This window comes from Rhineura floridana, chromosome 2 (genome assembly GCF_030035675.1).
Source record: "Rhineura floridana isolate rRhiFlo1 chromosome 2, rRhiFlo1.hap2, whole genome shotgun sequence".
Taxonomy (NCBI): Eukaryota; Metazoa; Chordata; class Lepidosauria; order Squamata; family Rhineuridae; genus Rhineura; species Rhineura floridana.
In genome coordinates, this window is record NC_084481.1 from 151,768,892 (window position 1) to 151,788,102 (window position 19,211).

Consider the following 19,211-nt stretch of genomic DNA (forward strand, 5'->3'; position numbering starts at 1 on the left):
TATAAAAGAATTGATCGATAATCTGGCAGATAACATTTTGCTTGAGTTTCTGCTGTTATTTTTTTGGAGAGCCTCCATAAAGTAGCCATAATATATTAAACATAATTCTACTTCCAGAGCAATCTCCTAATGAAACTAGTAATCAACATGAAATTCAAATGTGACATTTAATATCATTTGAATGCTGCTAACATGCCTTTTTTCTCAATATTTTTTTCAGATGCTTGGGGAATACAACCACTCAGTACTATGTTATGATCATGCTTTACAGGCAAAACCAGGGTTTGAGCAAGCAATTAAAAGGAAGCATGCTGTCCTGTGTCAGCAAAAGCTTGAGCAAAAACTGGAGGCTCAACACAGGTAGAGAATTTTTCCTCAGAATTCATAAATAGGCTTTTTCAGATTTATTGCTTAAGTTGTTTCCCACTTTTCTAAAGTGGCTTAAAACAAAATATAAAACTACATAATTTACAATAAAAAGAAAACTAAAGCACACACTGCAGCATTAAAAACCAGCCACATGGTAGCAAGTTGTAACTTAACTGTGTCTATTTAAAAAATGAAGAAGGTAGGGAACAGCTGCACACAAAAACCAACATTGAAATTAGTACTGACAGAAGTTTGTAAGCAAAGGATATTTAAAAGCAACTTGAATGTACTTCTTTTCGATTACAATTTTTTCAAGATCACTTCAGCGAACGTTAAATGAACTGAAAGAATATCAGAAGCAGCATGACCATTACTTGAGGCAACAGGAGATCTTAGAAAAGCACAAGCTGATTCAGGAAGAGCAGATCCTGAGGAATATTATCCATGAAACACAGATGGCGAAAGAAGCACAACTAGGTATCTGTTGTGTAACAAGATGTTCATTAACAAATGTGAAAGCTGAAATATTAATCATGTGGTTGTCCAAAGAATTCTGTTTCGGGTGGAATGCAAGCTTTTAAATAAACTGACACACTGAATAGAACACTTGCTAGGGCTGTATTAATATTTTCAAAAAATTGCATTTCATAGAATCATAGGTTTCAGGCCTGGTTTTGGCACTGAAACAGCCTTGGTCGCCCTGTATGATGACCTTTGTCGGGAGAGAGACAGGGGGAGTGTGACTCTGTTGATTCTCCTTGATCTCTCAGCGGCTTTCGATACCATCGACCATGTTCTCCTTCTGGGAAGACTGGCTGAGTTGGGAGTGGGAGATACTGCATTGCGGTGGTTCCGCTCCTACTTGGCAGGTCGCCTCCAGAAGGTGGTGCTTGGGGAACATTACTCGGCACCCTGGACTCTCCAGTATGGGGTTCCGCAGGGGTCAGTTCTGTGTTTTTAGCATGTGTTTTAAATTGTTTTTATATTGTTTAAAATTTTAAAATTGTTTTAAATTGTTTTTAAAATATGTGTTTTAAATTGTGTATTTGTTTTAATGTTTTTGATTGCTATAAACCGCCCAGAGAGCTTCAGCTATGGGGTGATATACAAGTGCAATAAATAAATGAAATAAAATAAATAAATAGAATAGTAGAGTTGGAAGGGGCCTATAAGGCCATCAAGTCCAACCACCTGTTCAATGCAGGAATCCAAATCAAAGCATTCCCGACAGATGGCTGTCCAGCTGCCTCTTGAATGCCTCCAGTGTCGGAGCCCACTACCTCTCTAGGTAATTGGTTCCATTGTCATATGGCTCTAACAGTTAGGAAGTTTTTCCTGATGTTCAGTCGAAATCTGGCTTCGACTGAAGTATGTTCTGCTCTGTCTTAGCCAGTTAAATTTGTAAAGCCCTCATCTAGAGGGTTATGAGCAGGCCTTTTCAGGAAGCAGCTCTTTGTATCCACCACAAAAGCTGCTTCTGAAGGTCAGGAGATGTTCGGGAGCAACATCCCATTAAATACGAGGGGCTTCCACCTTGTTCAAAATACGCGTGTCACATACTGGCACTGGCCTCTCTGAATTCTGATATGTAACTTAAGTGTATTCTGAAGTACTAAAAATGCATGAACAAAAGCTGATTCATACAGATCTTTAAATCTTCTATAGTATTCCATCAGGTCTCTTAATTGGTTGTCTAAAATGTTCCTACTTAATGTGGAATGGAAATTTCACAAGGAACATCTTTAAAGGGAGATTAAAGATCCTTTGTTTTTGGAGGCTTAGCTTGGATCCGTTACGTGTATCTTTTTGACCCTAAATGCTGTCAGCCAACATTTAATTAGCTTTTAACTTGTATTTTATGTTTATATACTGCAGGAAACCATCAGATTTGTCGCCTGGGCAACCAACAGCACAGTTTGCATTGCCAGTGGGACCAACCTGTCCGTTATCACCGTGGTGATATGTTTGAAAATGTTGAATATGTTGAGGTTTGTCTACAGAACTATTGGTCCTTCTGCTCCATGAGCTATAGAAAGGGACATAAATCTTCTTGAGATGTATAATGATGTGAATATCCCCTTTATATCAGTTTCTAACTATTTACCCTAACACAGGATTTCAAAACAAAATGGGGATGGGGAAAATTCCAGTTGAGCCAGTAAGCATATCTTATCAGTTCCCTTTGGAGCCCTGTCATCCATCTTGCAAGGTATCTTCTGCCTGGCTTGTGAATGCTGCAGATATTATACATGCATTTCTGTTTACTACTCAAAAGCACTCTTTATTCAAGAGTGTAACACCTCCCTTCTTGGGAAGGAACAATTAAAACATTCCCAACTTCTGGTGCTGAATTAAGTACATCCCTGAGCATGGTTACATCTTGCTTCTGTGAAAGTATCTTGTAACATCCATACCAACGTGAATCAAAGATGTAAGTCCTGCTTACTGTTACAACTGCACATAAAGTAAGCCTCCCCATTGTGCAAAGTTATATGTCACACCTTAGTTCCTAGAAAAAGGGCTGTTCCTTCTGTACCATAAGGACTGAATACTCTGCCACTGACATTATGTCTTGTCCTGAGCTCAGATAATAAACAGATATTGAAATTAGTTCACTGTGTGGTTCTGTGCCTCATCTGCTTAGAATTCTGATCCCCAATAACCCTTACTCCTTGACGGTGTGCTCAGACATCAGGTGTGCAAAGACTGGATTTCAGAGGCAACAAAATGAACTTTTCTCAAGAGAAGGAAATTGAAAGCATTGTCTAGCAAAAGTTCAAAAAAGGCTGAGTATTGTCCCTACCTACTGCTTTTAGGTCTGAAGTTGGAGAAGCTGATGTCCTGCTACTTAATATCAGGGTTGTTGGTTTTCTCAGCAAACGAGAAAACTCATCTGGTGAGGGGCGTTTCCATGTTTCCCAGCATGCTCAGAGTTGCTCTCTGGACAGCATTAGATACAATGTGGGCCTTTAGTGTAGTGGCACTTATCCTTTGGAATTCCCTCACCTTAAATGTTAGACAGGTACCATATCTGTTATAAAATGTTTTGGTTTTGTGATGTTTTTACTGTTTTGTCCTTGTTTGCCACTCTGGGCATCTTTTGGGAGGAAGGGCAGGATAGAAATTTTATAAATAATAACCCAATGTTGTTAGTTTTTGTAAGGAAGTAGTTTTCTTCTTAAAGGAATCTCCTTGAGGAGTTAGTTTCATGCTCCATAATTTTCTTCTGTATTTTTTGTTTTTAGTTTGGCAGTGATTCTTCCATTTCCAGTATGACATCGATGAATTCTGAACGTCATGCCAACCGCAGTGACTTTGGCTACTCTATGGAGTCTTCCCCTTTGGTCCATTCTGTCTTTTCATTATGGGGCCTGGAATCTGATGCTTACAGGGTAAATGAAAAGGATGCTATGACTTCTTTTTTCCAGGCAGTTTCATTGTTCACTAATGGTGTTTTGTTAAAAACATGAGTACATGACTAACAATATGCATGCACTAGAGCTAATCAATTGTTGGCCTCTTGATGCCCATGCCAAGAAATGTAGAACAAGAGGTTGAATCCAGTGGTGTCTGTGAACAAGCAGAATGGACTTTCCCTCATGCAATAGAGCCTCCCCTTCCTCTCCTCCTCCCTGCAGCCACTCACATATTTCCCCAAGCCCTGTTATGTGAGCAGAAGTGCACACTTGTAGTGCTGGATTCTTCGCAAGGTACCTTCTAGGTAGCTCTGGCTTTGTCACCCCTCCCAATTCTAACCTTCATAACTCTCTATGTAATATAAATCACTGTGATATTATTATTATAAAACTGAATGTAAAGAGTTCAGAATTACAGAACAGCCACTTGACATTTGTCATGCCTTGCTCTGCTGTGACCAAGGATTTAGTTTGATAAACTGGGAATAACTGCTGAAAGAAAATGGAAACATTTAGAAGTTCTGATTTCTTGTGTTCTGAAAGGTGTTCTCCAACAACTAGCAAATCAGAGTCATAATTAGGAAACTCACTTCATGATAACTTAAGAAATATTTTCTTCCTGATCAGGACAAGCAAAATACTCTGTGGCCCAAAAGATCAGATTGTATAAAATCCTATCCAGCAATCCCCTCCCCAGAAGAACTACCAACCTATTTCCTGCACCCAGAAAACAGGGGGCACATGTGAGTATTAATAATACATTTATTTATATGCCACTTGTCTACTGTTGTACCCAGAGCAGCTTAAGCATCAGAATAAAAGCACTATAATATAATCATAAAAGACAAATCACACAGATTATTAAAATATGTAATGTACCCACCACTGAAAAACCAACAGCGGTGACAGAAAAAGATGTTCAGTTAGAAAACTGGAAATTAGGTTGCAATCTTAAGCATGCTACTTTGAGAGTAAATCACAAAGAGTTCAGTGATATTTACTTCCCAGCAAACATGCAGGTCATTGGGTTGGTCAAGAGTCTTTTTCAGTTTACACTGGTATGGTGAAGAGTGCCAAATTAAATATACTATTGTCTGACCAGTAGCCATGAGTTCTGCCAATAGTAGTTTATACAGCGATTTAACTCTGCTCTGTATGATTGCTTCAAATTGGCACCCCTGAAGTCTGAATCATGTGCTTATACTTGTGTGTTGTTTCAATTGTTAGAATCCATTCAGTGCTTAGCAGCCCAGAAGAGGACCATGCACAAACAGAGATCTATGAGCCAGATTGTTCATCCATTGCTGATTCCCAAAATAGTGACTCTACAGACTTATTGATCAAAGAACTGGACAGTCATTTGGATCTAAGAGTAAAGATTCCAGATGATCATGCAAAACAAGTAAGAGATTGTGTGTGATGGTAGATACTCATTGTTTTCTCTGTCCTATGAATTGCTTTTCAATTTGGAAATGGCCAAGTCTGTTGAAGGAAAGCCTGTAACCATTACATGATGTTTGTTTTCCCCAGGTAGCATGCCATCAGGTGGGTTATAGTGCCACCTAGTGTCTGAAGGCAGGAATGCATAGGATCAAGACTTGAGCTGCTCTGTGTGGTCCTCACTCCAGTCCACTTCTGCCTACATCTGAGGATATATATTAGCCTTAGCTCTGTTCTTTAGCTTTGTGAGTGTCTTACCTTGAAGTGTGTGAGTTGTTTCTTGTTCTTGGTATATATGTGGTCACAGGTATTGCAGTTTTTTGAAAACGTTTTGGTAAAGCACGTGTCTGGTGATTGTCCACCTTCTATTTGTTTTTTCTTATGGCAGCAGTTTTTTCACCCCCTCACCAAGCTTGCTGCCACGGCCTTCCTTCTTTTCCGTTTGTCACCCGTTTTCACCACTTGAGCCAGATCACAGTAGCTCGCAGCTGCAGCTCCGTCCCTTTCCCCAAGTGACCTCTTTCTGCAGTTTTCACCACTTGAGCCAGATCACAGTAGCTTGTGGCTGCAGCTTCTCTCTAGGGCCAGTATCATAGCATTTAGCTACTGTGACTCCATCCCAGCAGCAGCGGCAACTCCTTCCTAGGCCTGGCCAACCTTGTGACTGTAGAGGTTCTTTTTTCTCCCTGTAGCTTGTGCTTGGGGCCTCCATTTGGTGTTGGGTTGGTTTGGTGGCCTCTGTGTTTTTTTCCATATGAGCTCTCTCTTCAGCCATCTTCCTTGGCCACTTTCCTGCCCTTTTTTAGTTCGGTTGCCATTTTGGTTTCCCTTTGATTTGGATCCTGTAGTTTTCCCACCCTTTTTCTCTTATGTGTCCATTGCTGCTTTCTTTGCAGTTAAAGGCCCCAGACTTGAGTATTTGCCGCCCTGGGCTCCTGCTGGGAGGAAGGGCGGGATATAAATTAAATAATAAATAAATAAAATAAATATTTGCTCTCTTTCGTGTTACACCTTCCTTTTTCTCTATTCCTTTCTCCTTTTGAGACTCGGACAAGGAATTAAAAAACAACAACCAAACAAACTACTTCAGTAATTCCATTGTCTGAGGCCTCACCGTGTGCATATGCCCTGGTTACTACTTCTACTGCGTCTCCGCTACCTGTGTGTGTGTTGAAGTTTGGATGCCTGAGGCCTCACCACACCCCTCAGCTGTGTGCGTGTGTGTCCTGGCCTCTCCTATTCCATTGTACCTCCACTACCTGTGCATGTGTGGAATATTGAATACTGCACCTTTCTACCATGTGCGTGTATTTTGCTGTGTGTGATATCTGGGTTCCGCACCCCTCTTCAGGGTGCATGTACACCATGGCTGACCCAGCTCCAACTGTCACGTTTATTGACAAGTCCTGCTAGGTGGCATCATCTAATTCTTCTCAGGCTTTGGCCACTTCAGGCCCAAAGGTAAACAACCACGGCATCCAAGCATGGGCCTTCCAGGCATACCAAGAAGTCAGTTTTATCAGCATAACAGTGGCCAGACATTCTCAATATTTTGGTTCTTCTGAACCTCAAGGAGGGGAATTTCTCCTCAGAAATTAACAAGAACAGCAGGGTTTGTTTCATGAGGATGCTCGTGGTTGAGAGACTTTAGCTGCTCTTTTTCAGTCTCGGCTGTGTCCAGATGAAAAATTCAATGGAGTCGCATCTCAGCCTAGGGTTCCTTCTTGCCAGTTGTCTTTGTCTGCACAGCTTCTTGTCTGGCTCCCTGCCTTATCAAAACAACCTGGGCCATCCTCTTTTCAACTCAACCATCGCCAGCTGCAGTTGGTCCCAGTCAGTCCACTAACTGTAGAAATGGTTTAGCTTTTCCTTTAGAACAGACAAGATATTGGCCCTTGAGCAGAGATATGGCATAGTCTTCAGCTGAGGAGTTTTCCTGCCTTTTGCACTCAAGGCACTAGAATTACACTTCCATGGAATTCACAAAGCCTGGGGGGTTTCCTTGCTTGATACCCTTTACTATTGTCTTAAGCTACCCTGTAGTTACATGGCAGAGATAGTCAGCAACTTGGATGGCTTTCAGGAGGATTAGACTAATACATGCAGGATAAGGCTACCAGTGGTTACCAGCCGTGATAGATATTGCTCTGACTCCATAGATGAGGCAGTATGCTTCTAAATCCCAGTTACAGGAAACTGCAAGAGATGACCCTGCTGTTGCACTCAGGTCCTCCTTGTGGGCTTCTCTGGCACCCTGGGCAGGATATATATCTAATAAAAAAAATAATATGGCTGGTAACTGTGAGAACAGGATGGTGGGTCACTGCCCTGATCCAGCAAACTCTGTTTATGTCCTTATATTCTGATGTATAGACTTAAGCAATGAGGAAAAGGAAATAAATACCCAGGGACACTTACTTGCTAAGTACCTGTGCAATAACCAGAATGCTGGGATAAAGATATCTGCTCAAATAAGAATCCGATAAAGTTTTCTGTTTAAGTAGCTGGGCAACAACCAGAATCCTGGGATAAAGCTATCTACTCAGCATCCTGTGATCAGAGAAAAAGAACATCACTAATGGACACCAGAGAATGAAGTCAACCAAACCCCTGGAATACTTTGAAGCAGTCCGAGAAGGAAGCTGCTCCAGGGTAGGTGAAATTTTGCACATCTACAGGCAATCACAGAAAAGTGCCATGGAATGAGCCCCTACGGAGTGCCAGTAAACTTAAACTGCTGTTACAATGAACAGAAAGGAATAACAGAAGGCCTGGAAGCCTGCCTTTTAAAAAAAAAAAAAAAGGCATCTATGTGTCCTCCTATTATACTGACAAAATCCTTAAAACTATCCAGAAAGACTACTTGTCAAAAAAAGGAGTCAAGTCAAATTAGCTTACATTTAACTCGTGTGTGTTTGTTTTTTGCTACTGAACTGCTTATATGCAGGTAGGGAAGCAAAATATCATCTCAGGACATATCTACCAATGTGTGTAAACTTTAGCCAAGTCACACAAATGGTAGAGAAGTAAGCCCTGCCAGAGGCAAATTTGTTTGAACTATTTTAATACGGAATTGTAAACTGTTGTATGCTGCCCAGGGACCTGCTGGTGAAGGGTGGAAATTAACTGAACAACCACCACCTTCCAGGAGTTCCTTTAGATAATGAACCCTTCTTACCACCCTTCTTATCCTGGTAAGAAGGACAGCAATTGTTACACTGAAACAGGTAAGGCTGAAAAGACATACTCAATTTAAGATATTTATGTTTGCTCAGCAGGGTAGCAATAAGGTCATCCTCTAGGGGACCCTTCAAACCTGAAAAATTCTGAATTCATAAGGCAAACCTAATTTTTTACATATTCAGTTCTAAATGACTGCAGCTGTTCACAAGAGCAAATTTGGGCTCTGAGCTGCTACTCTTAGAAAAACTTCCAAATAAAAATATCAGGACTGCAGCTGGTCAGGAGAGCAAAATGGGGCTTTGTACTGTTGCTTTTGGAAATACTCCCCAATAAAAATATAGCAGGGTCATCCCCCAGAAATAACCTTTACATACTTATAAAGCTCATGAGGTAATTCATGTCTTTGACTGTTGCCCTCTAAAGGAAACATCAGGTTCTTGTTCTGTTGCCCATGGAAACAGCCTGCTGGCTGTTCAGGCCTTGGGGGAAAGAGAAACAGTATTGAGAAAAGTACTGAACCTAATATTTTTTCTCCTTCTGCCAGAAGCTCCACAAGGAATTCCGTTGGTTTCCGAAGGCAAGTGTCACTGGGACATTCCCTTCATTTAAAGATTCATCAAGTTCATTGTTCATAGTTTTTCCGCAAACTCTCTTCTTTTTAATCCTTTAAACTGGATGCCCCATTTACATCTACTGTAGTTGGACTACGACCTGGGAGACCAGGGTTCGAATCCCCACATAGCCATGAAGCTCACTGGGTGACCTCGGGCCAGTCACTGCCTCTCAGCCTCCTGAAAACCCTATTCATAGGGTCGCCATAAGTCGGAATCAACTTGAAGGCAGTACATTCATAGTCCCCAGTGAGGTGCAACATTTGCTACAACTTCTTGAGATCAGCTTCACTTGATGTGGCTAGATGACATGAATAAGGTGCTTGCAACAATGCGGCCAGCAACATGTCCTCTCAACCCTTGCCCTTAGCTTATTAAAGCTTGCCAAGGGGATATGACTGAGTGGATCCAGGGTGTGGTCAGTGCGTATTTGCGAGAGGAAGTGGTCGCAGCCACCCAGAAAGAAGTGGTGATCCAACTGCTCCTGAAAAAGCCCACCCTGGATCCATTTGTTTGTGACAACACCCCCCTGGCACAAATACTCCCTTTTTAGGGAAGATGATTGAGAGGGTTGTGGCACAGCAATTGCAAGTACTCTTGGGTGAAACAGATTATCTTGGCCCATTCCAACCTGGGTTCAGGCCTGGTTATGGGACAGAATTGGCATTGGTTGCCCTGATGGACGGCCTTTATCAGGAGAAGGACCGGGGGAGTGTGACCCTGTTGTTAATACCTGATCTCTCAGTGTCTTTTGATACCATTGACCATGGTATCCTTCTGAGCTGACTTGATGAGATGAGTATCAGCAGCACTGTTTTACAGTGGTTCTGATCCTACCTCCAGGGTCGTTTTCAGAGAATAGCATTGGGCAATTGTCTTTCAGCCCCCCGGCATTTGTCCCCAATGCTGCTTAATATCTATATGAAGCCCTTGGGAGCGGTCATCAGGAGATTTGGGATGAGGTGTCAGAAGTATGCTGATGATTCCCAGCTCTATTTCTCTGTAACATCTGAATCAGGAGAAGCCATGCAAGCCCTGGACCAGTGCCCGGACTCAGTGGTGGGCTGGATGAGGTCCAATAAACTGAGTCTGAATCCTAGCAAGATGGAGGTGCTGGGGTTGGTGGTTCCCAATTCTGGATCATTGGTCAATTGCCTGCTGTGGATGGGGTCATACTCCCTCTAAAAGAGTAGGCTCTTAGTCTAGGGGTGCTCCTGGATCCATCTTGGTCACTGGAGGCCCAGATGACCTCAGTGGTCAGATTCAGCTAGTAAGACAGCTGTGGCCACTTCTGGACCGGGATAGCCTGACCATTGTTGTCCATGCACTGGTAACCTCCAGGCTGGATTACTGTAACGTGCTATATGTGGGGCTGCCCTTACAGTTGGTCTGGAAACTGCAGCTGGTGCAAAATGCGGTGGGGCAGAGTATTGCCAACATGTCACTCCACCGCTGAAAGAATTGCACTGGCTACCCTTACCTACCGGTCCAAGTTCAAGGTTCTAATTTTGGTGTACAAAGCTCTACATAGCTTGGGACCAGGATATATGAAAGATCAGCTTGCCCCATATATACTCAGTCGATCACTGTGCTCTGCAGTTGAGGGCCTTCTGCAGAGACCATCTTATCAGGAGGTCTGTTCAGCACAATATAGGAAGCGGACCTTTAGTGTTGTGGCACCTACCTTTGGAATTCCCTCCCCTTAAATATTAGACAGATGCCATCTCTGTTACCTTTTCGGTGCCTATTGAAGACCTTCCTCTTTCAACAAGCCTTTAAAGTAGAGACCTTATCCCAGTCTGCGTCTGTGTTGCAATTGCTTTTTAAGATGTTTTTAAAGTTCTTTTTTCAAGATGTGTTCAACATGTTTCGTTTTATTATGTTTTTAAATATGCTTTATTTTCATATATTTTAAAGTCTTTTGTTTGTAATATGTTTAAAGTGCTTTTAATGATTGTTTGCCATCCTGGGTTCCTTCTGAGAGGAATGGCGAGATATAAATTTAATAAATAATCAAAACCTACTTATGTAGGCAGTGCACTCTCACCTCTCATTGTCTAATCATGCAACTGGTTTCCTCTTTAAACAGGAATTTGAATATTTCCAGGTGACTATACGATGCAATGCTAGTGGGTTTTTAGCAAGTGATGTAGTATTTGTCAGGCTACAGGTCCTTTTTTAGAGATGTGAGGTCTTGCCTGTTGATTGCAAACATTCCCTAGGCAGGCATCATTACAGGGCCCAGCACTCAACCTAGCTGACAGGTCTGCTGTTCACTGTTCCACCAGTGCCTTTACTGTCACCGATGGTGGAAAAAATTATAGTCAGAACACACTATAGTGGTGTTATCAGCCCATTCTGGACAAGTTGGCCATGTTTGTTGGAAATAAATAACTTTGAGTTTACTTCAGCATGGTATCTTCCAATGTGTCTAATCATGCTCAAGGCCCCTTTCTGCATCCTAGTCTGGCTTGGGTGACAGTCTGGTGATTGGGTGATGATTTCTGAAGAAGGCTGGTCTCTCGTCAGATATGACTGACACCATCATAGTGATTGGCATCATCTTAGCATCCCATTGGTCTTCCACGAAATGCTTCTACAAGTCCCCTTGACTCAGTTTTGCTGTATGGTGTTCTTGAAAGAAAGTTAAGCTACTTGGAGCAACCATGGTTTCTACAGGATGGGGTTGGTTGGGCCTTAAGCTTAACACATGGCACAGACATTTGTCTGGGGTCTTATTGGTTCTGCCTCTTTGGGGGTTACTCTGTTGACAAGTCTTCAAGCAGAGGCAACTCTTCTTTTCACATAGGCCAAGCATTACCTAGACTCCTTCAGGGCAGAGCACCTCAGCAGCGAGATGAACATCGAAGTGGTCTGGCTCAGCAGGCAACAAGTGATACCATGGGAGTGGAGACTTCATTCCGAGGTCTTCTGCCAGTTTCAGCGTAGGCTCTGTCCTTTGCCTTCGGATCTGTTCACCTTGATTCAGAATGCTCAGTCTTCCCTGCTATTTCAAAGGTTATCAAGAGGCGGAAGCCGAGGTAGTAGATGGTCTTCTGGATCCTTGACCAAGCGATCTGTTCTACACCTTGCCTCCTTTACTCCTGGTGGGATGGACTCTCCAGAAATGACACCTGCCTCCTTTACTCCTGGTGGGATGGACTCTCCAGAAATGACACCAGGAACATGATCAACTGATTCCTCCCATCCCATATTGGTCATGCTAGCCATTGTTTTCAGATCACTTGAGCCTGTCCATTATTGTTCCAGGCAGGTTGCCCGTGAGGCCTGATCTTTGTCCCTGGGACCCTTCTGGCATCCAGACCCCAAGTGGTTGAGCCTGACAGCCTGGTGTTTGAGTGGCGACAGTCTGGTTGTTGGGGGGTTTCCATTGCTACCATCCTGTCCTCCTGGAGGTAGATCTGGATCTACCAAAGTTCATTGTTGTCTTTTTCCAAGTGGTGTTCTTCTCAGGGGGTTCGCCCTTCCAGGGCCACTGTGCAACAGGTCCTTGACTTTCTCTATACAGGTTTGAAGATGGGACTGAAGGTTAAGACTTTGCATCAGCAGGTTTCGGCCATCTCTTCTGTTTTGTCTGCCAGCACAACCATCACTGGGCAGGCATCCTTTGGTTCTGCCGGTGTTTTGTTCCATTCCGTTTCATCCTCTGGAGAAAGCTTGATGTATGTTAGATGTACTCTGGACTGTCCAGGTTTTCCTCACTCGTTTCTGAGTCATTCACTGGACTGAGTCTCCATTCGTTTTCTGTCATCCAAGAACTTTTTGGGGAAGAGTTTCGAGTTCAACTTTATCCTGCTGGCTGTGAGCTTGCTTTTCTCTGGTATGTGAGTCCCTGAAATTGCCAGGGCCTCATAACACCACAGTTCACTCCATGAGGTTGGCAGCCATCATGGCTGCCCTGACTACTAACACTCCATTCATAGACATTTGTAAAGTCGTCGTTTGGTCTACCCCAACTCATTTATTTCAATACTACAAGATAGATCACTATGCTTCCAGAAATGCCTCTTTTTACAACTAGTATCTCATGTCTAGGCAGCCTGGATGGACCTTCCCTATTGGGATTGCTTTGGTACATCCCACCTGATGGCATGCTACCTGGGGAAAATGGACCATTGGTCTCACCTGAAAGGTGGTTTTCCCAAGTATCATGCCATCAGGGCTCTGCCTGTATGGAGACTGCCTATAAGCTTTCACGTTTGCAATTCTATTGCTAAGGCTATCCCTAACAATTTATGAGTCAAGATGTCTTGTATATGTCTTTTATTGCTATATTGCTCTTTTGGATATTCTTTCTCCTGCTCCTTCCCTGCTGTCTTCTCTTTGGTTTTTGACCCATGTGTGACTGTTGACAAGATGTCCTATGTCAGTCTCGTCTGGAATGGAATGGAGTGAGGACCAGAAGGAGTAGCTCAAGTCTTGACTCCTGTGCATTCCTGCCTTCAGACCCTAGGCAGTGCTATAACCCAACTGATGGCATGATACCTGAGAAAACCATATTTCAGGTGAGACCCAACAGTCAGTTTTAATTGATAGCCTATCTACCTGAAAAACACTCAAGGCAGCACCCCATTTGGCACTCCAATCAGCCTCTGTGAACTTCATTTATACAAATACTTGATATGATACACGTATATAAGAGCATGTACTCTAAATCACTGCTTTGCAGTGTGGTGGTGTAGTTGGGGGTGAAGAGGTTAAGCTATGAATTGGGAAATCATTACTTAAATCTTAACTGTGCTCTAAACTCACTAGATGGCCTAAAGCAAGCCACTATCACCCAATTGTAGCACTGTGCCACCATCACCCCAGAAATAGGGCAAAATTAGCACTTTCTTTCCCTCTATAAGTGACTAGAAGTAGCTGTTACTAAAGCAAACCACCTTAGGGTATATTTGACTATTTCGATTTGCTTGTTTAGTAGGGGGTATTTTGATAGCTTCACTAGAAAAGACAATAATGCTGGGAAAAACAAGGGAGTTGAAAAAGGGGAAGGCCAAACAGGAGATGGATTGATTCCATAAAGGAAGTTACAGACCTGAACTTACATGATCTGAACAGGGTGGTTTGTGACAGATGCTATTGGAGGTTGCTGATTTATAGGGTCACCGTAAGTCGTAATTGACTTGAAGGCACATAACAATAACAAATTTTGATAGTGTCACTTTCTCCAAACTCTAATACCAGTGGAAGGCCTTCATGTAGCTAGAGTAAGCAAGCCAACATTTAGTTTGCTTGTTTTCTAAGACGATAAACCCTATTTCTACAAGCATAATTGATTATTTTGTACTCCTTATTTTCGTTCTGTAGTATGAGAATGCATCTATATCAAGCTTATGAAATTAACACTGCTTAGAGATTTTTCAAATATTAAGCGGTATAGAATCATAGAATAGTAGAGTTGGAAGGGGCCTATAAGGCCATCAAGTCCAACCCCCTGCTCAATGCAGGAATCCAAATCAAAGCATTCCCGATAGATAGCTGTCCAGCTGCCTCTTTAATGCCTCCAGTGTCGGAGAGCTCCCTACCTCTCTAGGTAATTGGTTCCATTGTCGTATGGCTCTAACAGTTAGGAAGTTTTTCCTGATGTCCAGTCAAAACCTGGCTTCCTGCAACTTGAGCCCATTATTCCGTGTCCTGCACTCTGGGATGATTGAGAAGAGATCCTGGCCCTCCTCTGTGTGACAACCTTTCATGTACCAGAGTGCTATCATATCTCCCCTCAGTCTTCTCTTCAGGCTAAACATGCCCAGTACTTTCAGTCTCTCCTCATAGGGCTTTGTTTCCAGTCCCCTGATCATCCTTGTTGCCCTCCTCTGAACCTGTTCCAGTTTGTCTACATCCTCCTTGAAGTGCGGAGACCAGAACTGGATGCAGTATTCAAGATGAGGCCTAACCAGTGCTGAATAGAGGGGAACTAACACTTCACACGATTTGTAAACTATACTTCTGTTAATGCAGCCTAATATAACATTTGCCTTTTTTGCAGCCACATCACACTGTTGAATCATATTTAGCTTGTGATCAATGACAATTCCAAGATCCTTCTCACATGTCATATTGCTGAGCCATGTATCCCCCATCTTATAAGTGTGCATTTGGTTTCTTTTTCCTAAGTGTAGAACTTTGCATTTATCCCTGTTGAATTTCATTCTGTTGTTTTCAGCCCAATGCTCCAGCCTATCAAGGTCCCTTTGAATTTTGTTTCTGTCTTCCACGGTATTAGCTATGCCCCCCAATTTTGTATCATCTGCAAATCTGATAATCATGCTTTGTACCTCCTCATCCAAGTCATTAATAAAAATGTTAAAGAGCACTGAGCCCAGGACTGAGCCCTGTGGTACCCCACTCGTTACTTCTGCCCAGTTTGAGAAGAAACCATTGGTGAACACTCTTTGAGTACGATTCTGTTCCCAATAGTTTTTCCATCCAGCCCACATTTAGCTAGCTTGCTAATCAGAATATCATGGGGCACTTTGTCAAAAGCTTTGCTGAAGTCGAGATATGTCAACAGCATTCCCACATATATATGTGGTTTTAAATAAACATGAAGGGTTTGATTTTTCCATTTGACTTTTAGTTTTGTCAATTTGGCTGTAGCCTTCAAAATATTAAAATAGTCACACTTTGGTTTTCATTTTGTGGTAAAATCATACTGATCCTGTAATTTGAATAACCAAGATAAGTTTTCTGCATTCAAGGCTTACTTTCTGTAGGTCCTGATATATGATTTTAAATGCTTTTCTGTGTTATGCAGATATTATACTCCCGTGTCAACAATCAATCAATTTCAAAGCAGCAAATAGGATCATTTCTCTATCGTGCCATTGTAAAGGTGAGTTTAGTTCCAATGGCTGCAATTTGTGCTTTTTACTTGCCTCTTTGGGACTCCAACAGAAATATACCCCAAGTGCCATCATGTACAGAAACCAAAATCTTTTTAATTGATTCAGTTTGATTCAATTAAGTGCTCTCCTTAATTTAACTGTAAAACCATTCCACTTCTTTCTTTTTGTCAGAAATATTTGTGATTTTGGGTGTGTGAAAAATGCTGATTTGGTCAGATTTTACAGCCAATATGGAAATGGATTGATTGATATACAGTGAAATAAGGACTTATTTCACATTCAGTAAAATCAGGTCAGATAAAGAATGTAAAATCACATGACAAAAAAACCAGTGATGGCTAGAAGATGAATTTCTTTCAAACTAATCTTGGTATAATTTAAAACATACAAGGGCTTTATATATAAAAAATTACAAGATGCAGTCCTATGTGTTACTGGGTAAGTGTTCCAGGGACCATAGGATGTTGTATATCTCATTCTCTGTTGATGGAGACTGAGGTCCGCCTTGGAAGCCTCCTCCTAGCTGCCACAGAAAGGCCTGGAGGCATTGTTCTTCTATTGTTGATGGCCCCAACAGACAGGGCAAAAAGGGGTGTCCTGGAGACAGAGATGGACCCTTCGTGTTTCCCCAGCACACCCTCAGAATGGGGAAGTTGCAAAGTCATACATGGGGATCAATGGATGGGAAATCTTTTTTAAAAAAAAGACATAAAAAAACAAAAAAGAAAAATACCACTAGCTCTACTATCAGTCCTGCCAATACCAGCCTGACAGGGTTCTGGATTTGGCAGTTTGTCCACCTCAAATTGTCCCAACTGCATAGAATTGCTCTGCCTAGAAGTAGTGGACAGTGCATCAATAGAACTATTTAATGAAGTGTGAAGCTGTGTACAAATGAAGCACAGGATATTGGTCAGTAACCAACTAGCTGCTGCAAGAATGTTTATTACTTAACATTAAAATGTAATTTTTTAAAATAAGTCTGCAGAACATCATTCACTTTATATCCTGCCCTTACACCCAAAGGAGCACAGAATAATGTAGAAATATATGCAGTGTGGTCATATGTAAACAAAAATCTTGACTGCCATCGCCAACCTGGTGCCCTCCAGATGTAGTTGGACTACAGCTCCCATCAGTCTCAGCCAGTCCATCGACTAATGGGAGTCTTAGTCTCAACAACATCTGGAGGGCATCAGGTTAGCAAAGACCGTCTTAAGAGATGGGTTCGGCAATGACAGAACTGTAACTGGCCATGTGAATGATAGAGGAGGGATCACTGTATTTGATTTAAATCGTGCTCTATCCCATGGGCTCAGAGCAGCTTACAGCAGTTTTTCTAAAGGCTAATTGTTATGTCCCCTAGGGGCTCTGTTATTTATTTGCTTTATTTATTTTGGCAGCCCAATGGCATATGCTCTCTAGGTGGCTTACAAGAAATAAAAAAACTAAAATATAAGAAGAAAATAAATAAATAGCAGCATAAAACTTTTGAGCCTGAAGAGAAATAGCTCCCAGGAAAATACATCCACATAGATATTATCATGTTCTAATGTGAATTGTTGGGTTCACAGAATACTAACATTCAAGTTCAGTTTAATTACATATTTTATTTTAAGCAAGAATGTAATATTATACATTTTGTACGTGTAACATTTTTTTAAAATCTTAAAATAAGGTTTTTTTTTTAAAAAAAAACTTGCTGTTCCATAATTCCACTGTAGAGTTGAGGAGATATTAAACAGAACTAAGAAGTGCAGCAGCTGCACCCACATTATATAGGGCCATAATTTCACAAAGCTGCAATAATGCAAGTCTGTTCTTTCATTATTAATGCTACTTATAATGTAAGGAAAAACCAAATTGTGTCCCTATTGCTCCATTTTACATACATAGGAAAGTAGTATAGGCTAGTATATATGACTAGGCCCCACTTCCATCTAGCTAACTCAGGGATTGTGAAGCTGTGGCCCACCAGAAGTTGTTAAAACACCAGCTCCCATCAGCCCTTGCCAGCATGGCCAGTGGTCAGGGATGATGGAAGTTGTAGTCCAGCAACACCTGGAGGGCCAAAGGTTCCCTATCCCTGAGCTTAGGTCTTTGGCCCAATGAAGTATAGCCCTGTTTAAAAGCAAAAGAGGCACCACTCTTCATTCTGAGCGTTAACTAACAGTGAGTTATGACCCCTAAAAGAACTTTAAAGTGTGGAAGCAATAGAGGTTTGTGCATGTGTATGATGACTATTGATCTAGTTACATCACATCTGTTTTTGTGTTGATAATGTTTCCATTAATGTGGGGGTTTACTTTAAAGCAGCCATTATGTAATGCTCATCAACCATGCTGAAATATCCTGCTATTGGGCAAAAGAAAAAAGAAGGCATATGTTCTTCTGTGCACAAGCATTTCCCTAATCCAGCCCTCTTTATGCTTGAAGATGTAGCAGAAAAACCTAATGCAGCTAAGGCTGCACTGCCTTTTATATCTAACCAGCAAAAGGCAATCCATTAAGACTGATGGGTGAGAGATGGGAGAATTCAATCCTTTCCCCAGCCTCACCAGGACTTAACCACTTCCAGTCCTCCTTTCCATAGTCCCATCTATCAAGACATTGCCCAGTTTAAGCAGAGTAAAATGAGCAGGGTCAAGCCTGCTTTTCCAAACCTGGTCTTTTCCCCTCTTACCCTAAACTGAGCATGGCCTCCAGGCTCTGAGAAGGTTGTTGATGGTGTGCTTCTCCTTGACTATATTCCAAATTTCTGCCAAGCAAGGCTTGATTAATGAACAATTCCAAGACATATGAATGATATCTGCTCCTAAGAATCAGCATATTCAACATCCTGACAGAGATTATAGGTTGTATCCAACTAAATTCTGCTTTCCCTTATTTATGGGTTGTATCTAGCACAGCCTGAATGGAAGGTAAGCTTGTCTTTCCATTCCCCTCCTCCTCCCTGCAGCTATTTATACCTTCCTGAACAGTGTGAGCTGTGCCAGTGTGATGCAGTGGGAAAGGGGGATTGCCCAAGATTGGGCACAGGAAATTTACACTAGCGTGCAATTGCTGCACCCAGTTTTGGCAATCCCCCCTCCTGCAGCCCTTTACAATGCAGCCCACATTGTTTGGTATGTTCCCCTTCTGAAGAGGTTTGGGGTGGCATGGAGGCTGCCGGGAGAGCGGAGGAGATCCATTGTGTGAACTTGCCTTCTACTCATGCAGCATTGAATAACACTCTGTAGATCTTTAATAAACAAAAATATTTGATTCTGCAGTAAAATGAGATCAATGTCAGAGAATAAAACAATCTATAAATTCTTGATGTC

The 19,211-nt window shown here is 42.0% G+C and overlaps 1 protein-coding gene across 3 annotated transcripts in view; it reads left to right on the plus strand.

The window, feature by feature from the left end:
- The window catches only part of TTC17 (tetratricopeptide repeat domain 17), a 112,641-nt gene that overhangs the window by 34,909 nt on the left and 58,521 nt on the right, over positions 1-19,211 (plus strand). For all 3 annotated transcript variants that reach the window (XM_061610812.1, XM_061610813.1, XM_061610811.1), the window contains exons 8-14: positions 221-360; positions 686-846; positions 2,245-2,357; positions 3,615-3,761; positions 4,413-4,528; positions 5,013-5,187; positions 15,798-15,875. In XM_061610812.1, coding sequence (XP_061466796.1) covers positions 221-360; positions 686-846; positions 2,245-2,357; positions 3,615-3,761; positions 4,413-4,528; positions 5,013-5,187; positions 15,798-15,875 — 930 coding nt within the window. The remainder of the gene's footprint in view (positions 1-220; positions 361-685; positions 847-2,244; positions 2,358-3,614; positions 3,762-4,412; positions 4,529-5,012; positions 5,188-15,797; positions 15,876-19,211) is intronic.